The 8,484-nt window shown below is 54.5% G+C and overlaps 1 protein-coding gene across 1 annotated transcript; it reads left to right on the top strand.

The window, feature by feature from the left end:
- Positions 1 to 136: 136 nt before the first annotated feature.
- LOC142028154 (uncharacterized) lies at positions 137 to 4,883 on the top strand (the record flags this gene model as incomplete). Its single annotated transcript, XM_075022189.1, has 7 exons — positions 137 to 208; positions 411 to 482; positions 574 to 681; positions 1,866 to 1,973; positions 2,535 to 2,603; positions 3,300 to 3,444; positions 4,454 to 4,883. Coding segments are annotated over 7 exons (1,004 nt in total), but the record flags the coding sequence as incomplete, so codon positions are not given.
- Positions 4,884 to 8,484: the final 3,601 nt, after the last annotated feature.

The following is an 8,484-nucleotide window of genomic DNA, read 5'->3' as shown; positions in this document are numbered from 1 at the left end:
CACAGTGCTCCTGAGTGGCAGGGAGAGACGAGTGCCATGGAGCAACCCTGTGTGTGAACTGCATTCATTGCCGTTCACATCTGAAGAAGTCTATTGAAATATTTCACAGGAGCTTCTCTGTTCTGTTTGTTTACAGACGTGGCTGGACGCAATGGCTATCCAGCTTCCCAGCCGGGTTCCAGGGCTGACGCGCAGGGAGATCGCACGGGTACGTCATGGCTTTTTACTTCCTTTGAGAGCTGCCAGCTCGAAGCCCAAATGTGAGCAAGATGTCTCTTGCAGGTGTGGGAATATAGGCCTGCATCGTGTGTGCCATGTTGTTCTGTGATCCCCTTACATGTTCTGCTATTCAGTATGACAGTGTATATCACAATGTATGATGGGAGCTTCTCGTGGGTGTTTGGTTGCAGATGTGGGTACAGGGAGGGCTCTTCCAGCTTCTCGGCTGGGTCCTGCGCTGGAGCTCACCTGGCATCCTAGGGGTGAGTAGTCAGTCCTGACTGACTTCACAGACTAAGCGCTCGTTTTCAGTATGTTATTCTTGAGAAATTTAACTTTATACTTTCTGTTAAGGTCCTCAAAGAGCAAAGTATAAAGCTAAAGCTGAAATAGGAAGATCTTCCCAGCGGTCACCAGAAGTCCTAAAGGAAATCCTGAAGGAACTGGACAAAGCAGCACGTGGTGGGTATAACCAGAAGTCTTGGGAAGCTGAGGTTTCAGATGCATGTATGGACATGAATCCTGTGCAGCAGGAAGGGATCGATCAGAGCCGCACTGCACTGACACTCAAATTTCACACCTTGCAGGTGCTGGTGAGCTGTAGAGATGGTGCAGAGTCTCTGCTGCCAGTTGTGGTTCAACTGAGCCCCAGGGACGGCTGCTGCCCCAGTTACAGCGTTACTGGCCAGAGCTGTTCTGGGCAGACGTTGGTATCCAGCTGGCAGGAACTGACAGTGCTCACACCTTGAGTGTGTGAGGGACTTGGCTGAGGAGCCGATTCCTGATAAGCCATGAGAGGGCCAGCACCCTGCCAGTCACTGGCAGGGAGAGTGCCCTTGGCCAGTGGACAGGATGCGCCGGGACCTTGGGGTCACTGAGACCAGCAGACTTTGCCTGGGCTGCAGGCATCCCCTGGGCAGGATGGGAGCACCCCGGCTTCGCAGCCTGGTCTAACCCCATTGTTCTCCTTGATGTCTGAGGACTCTCGGTGACACCTCGGGGTCAGGGACAGGCGAAAGCTGGACACCCAGCTGAAGGCCCGACACCTAACTTGAAGGCAGCTAAAATGAAGGGCTGTGAATTCGGTGTCGGGTGGTCTGCCTGTCTGTTTCTAGTTGTGGTTGTGGTTTTCCTCTTGTTTTGGGGGACTGTGGGCTCTTCACTGCCACTTGTGAAAGTGCCCAGAATATGCTTGCAAGAGCTTGCGGTTCAGTCCACTATGCGTGTCTGTTACCCTTACCATGTGGTGGAGTTGGTATGATGGGAAGTGCTTCTCAGAAGGACTCTTTCCCCACCTGAACTGGCCACAGCATCTTCCTGTCTCCTCTGAGGGAAGTAATTTACCATCATCTTGCAGTTTGCCAAAAATGCACCAAGTGGAATGTGAACAAGATCACATGCAATCTCCTAGTCTCTTAGCAGGTCAGGATTTGCTGTCTCCTGGTAAACTGGAAAGTGTCTAGCACTTAAATTTTTCTCCATGAATGACACATCGTTTGGACTAGTGACTAGGTGCACCCCCAAATGCCCAGGCTTTGTTTCTAAGCGTTATTAATGTATTTTGAGAAGTATTGCCTCCTGAAGATACCACGTTCCTGATGAGGAACGGTTACTTCTAATTAAAGTGAGCCACTTTCTTTCTAAAGAGATGGACCGTGAGACTGTGGAGAAGGAGGCGTTTCAGGAAGGAGATAGTCACGCAGTGCCAGTCTCTGACGAAAAAACAGGGGCAATTCAATCAACAGGCGTGCCAGGTAATTGCTGTCCTTCAGTCATCCAGTGTCATGAATCAAAATCATTGTGTGTCTGCAGCCTCTTCCCCTGGTGCCCGCTACTGCACATCTTGTCAGCAGCCAAACTATTATTAGTACAGAGCGAGTGTTCTAAAAGAAGCCAGCAACGGCTCTCTGAGGATGACTGTCATCTCTGGGGTGTGGAGGTTACTGCCATCAGTGTGCCAGAGAGACACTCACTCGTAACCCTCTGTGTGGATGCAGTGAGATGCTCACCTCCCACCACACCCTGTTCACAGGAATTTGAGAACTTTACCGTTTTGGGGGTGAGGCCATCTGAACCACCCACAGCAGACGATGGGAAATACGACTCTTAATGGAATGTGCCTCCTGCAATACCTGCATCCCAGAGCTTGCCCTGAGTCCCCCTAAGCACAACAGAGGGGGATCCCTCCTGTGAACTGAGGTCCAAAGGGATTCACTGGCGGATGGGGCATGGGCTTAGAGGGAACCTGTGCCACCCTCCTGCATCTTCTGTGCCTGAGCCATGCTGAGGCTTTACCTTTCTCTGATTCTTGGCAGTGGCAGTGCTGTCCAGCCCTGGAGAAGCCCACCACGCCAGGAGATATGAATTTTCTCCAAAGAGTGCAGGTAATTAGCAGTCTTGCAGGGGGCCATAAGGGGAAGACAAGTCCTGAAACCTGGGGGCATGCAAGCAGTGCCCACGCTGGAGGAAAGGCGAAGAGGGAGAGAGCGAGGTTCAGGTGTCTCCTGAGAGGGCCTGACTCCATCCCCTCAGGGTGTGGGTGATGGGCTGGGGAGAGAGCTGGGGGTGGCACTCCCTGATGCAGGGATGGGTTTTGTCTGTGTCGCTCAAAGGAACGATTGGTCAAACAGCTGCGCTCCCCCACATGCTCTCCATCTGGCCTCATGAGTTCTGTTCAGTGGGACAACTTGTCCCAAAGGGTCAGAGAGAGCCTCCAGGCAGCAGCACTAGCAAGCCTTGGGGAGTGAAAGTGGGTGAGCGCAAAAGAAATTGTGTGCAAACGTGAAGGGTGGCCAAGAAGGGGGAGCAAACCTGTGACACTGGGAAAACTGGATTACAGCCGTACCACAGTGTGAGCAAAGCTCTGAGGAGAAAGAGAGGCTCCAGAGTGCATTGATTTGCAATGGCTTTGGGAGTTTCCTTTGCTTCTACTGAAACCAAGGAAACATTGCAGCCCCAGCATGTTTGCTGGTGCAGAGATGCTAACAAAGTGAGAAAGAACATTTCCTGGCAATGTCAGACCTCCTGTGAGATTACCAGTAGCGTGCAGGACACACTAATGCACAGAATTGTTCCTGCAGGTGTGGATGACAAGAGAAACACAAATGCTGTGGATCCTCAAGATTTCCGGTACTACTGCATAGAAGGCGCCGTGGCGGTCCTGGGCTCCGTGCTGTTTGGGATGATACTGTGTTGTGTGATCTGTCTGTGGAGGAAGAGACGGCGGTGAGTTGTTGGGAGTTTTTTTTGCCAAACTTCTGTATTAGATGGCTGCTATTAGCCATGAAACATTTAGAGGTAGGGTATTGTGGAGTGCCGAGACAGTTACTGGCCAAACTCTACTGAGATTTCTGCTGTAAGATGTTTTAACTGGCCTCTCAATTCATGGGCACTCTTTTGTGAAACGCCTTCCTCCTGTGGCAAGTGTTAGTTAAAAGTGACCCTGCCTCGACAAGAGCAGACCCAGCGACAGACGTAGGATGAGCAAGGTCAGGAAGAAAAACGAGGGATGACATTGCCATAGAAAGTGAGAAGCGCAATAGTGACATCTTTCTGCCAGTGAACCTGCCAGCAGAAATCACCCTGTTGGGTGATGCCGTAAATCCCAGAGGTTCACCTCGACCAGGGTGTCCCAGCAACTGAGACCGTGGTGAGGAGCCTTCCCAGCTCTCGGCCTTGCTTTGGAGAAAGAGTCAGCCTGTCCCATCTGCACCTGAGCACTGCCAGCATGCGTGTTCTCAGCACAGGCAGGGTTTTTTTCTGTGCAGGGGTACGTATCTCTTTGGATACGTATTCTGAAGAGAGGATGGAGAGCATCTCGCTGAACAGAGAGCCGAGGCTGTGCCCTTGTCTGGTCAGGGACAGGCAGGGGAGCCGAGTGCTGGTCTCTGCCAGGCACGCTGAGAAAGGAGAACAGGAGGCTCTCCTGGCCCTGCAGCGCTGTGCCCAGCTTTGGTCCCCTCGGTCTGTCGCGGGCAGGTCTCCTTCCAGGCACGTGCAGAGCAGGCAGGTCAGGATGGTCAGGGCCGAGAGGAGACGAGCCGTGGGCAGGCGAGCAGAGCCCCAGACGAGGGGTGCGGGGTGCCCCGTTTTCTGCACGGAGCTCTCCACGCCCACAGCTCCCACGCGCAGCCAGGCATCCGCACCCCGTGAGGCGCCCAGTGCTGCCCCGCACCCTCACACCCGCCCGGCCCCACAGCCGCGGTGGGGCCTCAGCAGCCTCCTCTCTCCGCAGGCGCCTCTCCGCAGCTTCGCGAGCCTGGTCCGACACCAGCAGCTGCTCCTCGGGCCTGGACAGCCGGAGCAGCCGCTGCAGCACCCCGGAGAGCTGGACCCGACAGCAAGAGCCATCACCTGTGCCTGCAAAACCGGCCCCCCTGCCACAGAGCAGCAGGGAACGGGCCTCCGCCAGCCCGGACAGCCGCCCGGCCCGCCCGCCTCCACCCCGGCCCTCATGGCTGTCCAACTCAGCCAGCCGGCTGTTGCGGGACCAGCCCAGAGACCTCGAGCCCCCAGAGGAATTGAAGCCACCCGCCCGCGCCCCAAGCCCATCGCGCCGGCCCTCCTGCAAGGGCCTGAGCCAGCCCCACCAGGGTATGGGTTTGGGCTACAATGACAGACTCCTGACGGACAGCTTCAGGGATCGACCATTCGTGTCCAAGTAATGGCACAGCAATAAATACAGATCAGTAGCACAGTTGTCCAGGTCGTAATGGCAGCAGACCCAGGGATTCACCAATCCTGGGCCGAACTTCGGATCGGGGCACACAGGGACCTGGATGCCCACGGTGTCAGCAGGCAGGGAGCTGGGCATGGGACCCACCAACAGGCTGGGGGAGCCCAGCTTCCCTGGTGGGACTGTCCTGCTAAATTCTGAGCCACAGAGGCACCAAAGGGGCTCGTTAACAGGTCACCATCCCCACCTCTGCTCCCTGTGCCAGCTTTGTCCTGGAGTGCACAGGACAGGGGTACTGTGTAGGGCAATACCAGCCCCAGCCCCTCCATTGCGTGCGCGCCAAATACACCACATAAGGCAAAGCCAGAAATAAAACACAGAGCAGCACCAAGCTGCTATTGAGCCATAACTGCTTTTGGCTGGGATGGAGTTAATTTTCTTCCTAGCAGCACATATGGTGCCGAGTGTTGGATGTGTGACCAAACCAGTGTTGGTAGCACACCCATGTTTTAGCTATTGCTGAAGGCTGCTTGCACGGCCCCAAGGCCTACTCTGTGCCCATGCTGCCCTGCCAGCGAGTAAGCTGGGGGTGCGCTGGTGGATGAAAAGCTGGACATGAGCTGGCAATGTGCACTTGCAGCCCGGTCAGTGCAGGTGGGTGGGGGGCGGGGGGGTCTGTGAGGGGTTTGGGGGGGGATTTGTGAGGGGTTTGGGCAGTCCGCGCCTGGATTTGTTGAGGGGATGTTGGGGTCTGTGAGGTGTTTAGCGGGGTCTGCGAGGGGATTTGAAGGGTTTGGGGGGGTCTCTGAGGGGTTTGGCGGGGTCTCTGAGGGGTTTGGGGGAGTCTGTGAGGGGATTAGTGAGGTGTTGAGGGGATTTGTGAGGGGATGTTGGGGTCTGCGAGGGGTTTTGGGGGGGATTTGCGAGGGGCTTGGGCGGTCCACGAGTGGATTTGTGAGGGGATGTTGGCGTCTCTGAGGGGTTGGGGGGGGTCTGTGAGGGGATGGAGGGGTTGTGAGGGGATTTGTGAGGTGTGGAGGCGATTTGTGAGGGTATGTTGGGGCCTCTGAAGGGTATGGGGGTGTCTGTGAGGGGATTTGAAGGGTTTGGGGGGGGGTGTGAGGCAATGGGGGGTCTGTGAGTGTATTTGTGAGGAGATGTTGGGGTCTCTGAGGGGTTTGGCGGGGTCTGTGAGGGGATTTGAGGGGTTTGGGGGGGTTGCGCAGTCTGCGAGTGGATTTGTGAGGGGATGTTGGGATCTCTGAGGGGTTTGGGGGGGTCTGCGAGAGGATTCGAAGGGTTTGTGGGGGTCTGTGAGTGGATTTGTGAGGAGATGTTGGGGTCTCTGAGGGGTTTGGCAGGGTCTGTGAGGGGATGGGGGGGTTCTGTGAGGGGATTTGTGAGGTGTTGAGTGGATTTGTGAGGAGATGTTGGGGTCCCTGAGGGTTTTGTGGGGATCCGTGAGGGGATTTGAGGGGTTTGGGGGTGTCTGTGAGGGGATGGGGGGGATTTGTGAGCAGTTTGGGCGGTCTGTGAGTGGATTTGTGAGGGGATGTTGGGGTCTGTGAGGTGTTTGGGGGGATCCGTGAGGGTATTTGAGGGGTTTGGGGGGGGCCTGTGAGGGGTTTGGGGTGTCTGTGAGTGTATTTGTGAGAAGATGTTGGGGTCTCTGAGGAGTCTGGGGGGATCCGTGAGGAGATTTGATGGGTTTGGGGTCTGTGAGGGGACGGGGGGATTTGTGAGGGGTTTGGGCTCCTGTCACGCAGCTCCTCCTGCCCAGGGCTGTGGCTGGCAGCACAGACAGACCCGCCTTTTGGGAAAGATTTGCCGACCCAGAGCAAACGCGGGGCAGCTCCTCTCCCTCCCTCCCTCCCCGAGCAGGCGCAGACCCCACAGCAGCACTGAGGGACGGCAGAGCTGCACGCACACCTCGCAAGCGCTGCTGAGGGAACAGCTCAGGAGCAAAGGGCCCTTCCCGAAGGCCGCGTGCTGCCAAGGGAACAGCTCCGGACCGAAGGGCCCTTCCCGAAGGCCGTCTCTCCGCAGGCGTGCTCTGGTGGGGACACAGCAGGTGCCCTTGCTGTCCCCAGGCCTCCCTGTGGGTGTGATGGCCCTGAGGTCTGATGCATGCCTTTCACCCCATGCAGGCTGTGCTGTGGGCTGTCATGAGTCCAGATTCAGGATCCTGCCGGCTGCGCCAATCTCTTGCCAAGGGGCGGAAAGCACCTCGCTCAGGAGGAGAGAAGCATCAGTGTGTTTTATTGAGGTGAAATAATAATTTGACAGAGTTCAATAAATATGAGGAATTTAACAAAGTTTGACAGTGGTTTCCCGAGGTTCAGTAAGTTGGACGGCAAGGTTTGCCTTATTAATTACGGCACGGAAGAAACGTACGAAGGAGAACTGAGTTAGAATCGAGGTGGAAGGATTCACACAGAGACCGGAGATGCAAAAGGGTAAGGAAGACCCTCCCGTTGAGTCGTGAGGTTCAGAGGGGACCCCCTTGCTTTCTAAACTCCTTATGGAGCCTAGGTGCGGCTCGGTCCAATCTTAGTCTCAGACTTGGACAACAGTTTGTCTAATGGAATTATCTGTACAAAGTTTATAATAGTTAATAAGTAGCTACGTGGATTAGTACTGTTTCCTTAGTATGAATTCAGCATGCTGTCAGTCACTTAGCAAAGATCTGCTATTGAGAACAGGCCTCTATGCCTCGAGGAGCAACCTTGAGAGGCGTCCCAGCTCGAGGGGAGATCACTGCCATGCAGCCACGCTGCCTAGGAGGGAGAGCTGAAAGAAGGCTCCCTTAGGCTGTCATATTTATGGGATAAAGTGGCTGGCTCCTAGTCAAATCACATGCAATGGGAAGGGTATGCATGAGACTCCCTGTGCCCACAACTTTTTTTGCTCCTTGATAAATGAGTCTTGGAAAAACCACCCGCTATTCCTGTGTTAATCGCCTGATGAGTGTTCCAAGGTGATAGGCAGCGGTGCTCACTGGGTCACTCGGCTCCTTTGTGGGTTTTTCAGAGAAGAGATTGAAACTAGAGGAGTTCTTGGCCTGGCTATGGCTCCTTTACCTCCTTTGGAGCCTGTACCAAACTACGGCGAGTTTGGTTATGGGGTTGAGTGTACCCGTCACACCGGCTCTTGGGAAATGAGGGTACATGTGACCCTGTGCGAGGTCAAGCTAGAACATGCTTTGCAGTTTGTGTATTTACTGCCCTGAATTTTCTGCTCTTCCTGGCTGTCTTCTGTGGTTTTCAGCCTGCTCTCGCCTCCACAGAAAGAAATGCTGTGTGTATGAAAGAGGCCATTATGAATCTTCCCTTAGGAGGTTTTTTTTTTGCGCTCTGCTCCTGAATTACTATCTGTAGTATATCTGCCAATGTTCAAAATATCTTTCTAATTCCCTGGTTTAAGTATTCTGACCCTACTCCAGCTACACGTTACTATGCACAACTCCCACCAACCATCATTTTTTATTTCAAGTTGTTTTTCATGAAATAACACACATTGCATCCAGAATCCTGTGTTGCTGTTCCATGGTTTTCTTCACGGTTTTCCAGCTGTATTCCTCCTCCCCATGA

The sequence above is a fragment of the Buteo buteo genome, unplaced genomic scaffold (assembly GCF_964188355.1).
Source record: "Buteo buteo unplaced genomic scaffold, bButBut1.hap1.1 HAP1_SCAFFOLD_173, whole genome shotgun sequence".
NCBI lineage: Eukaryota > Metazoa > Chordata > Aves > Accipitriformes > Accipitridae > Buteo > Buteo buteo.
Note: the sequence above shows the minus strand (reverse complement) of the source record. Positions and strands in the feature narration are given on the sequence as shown.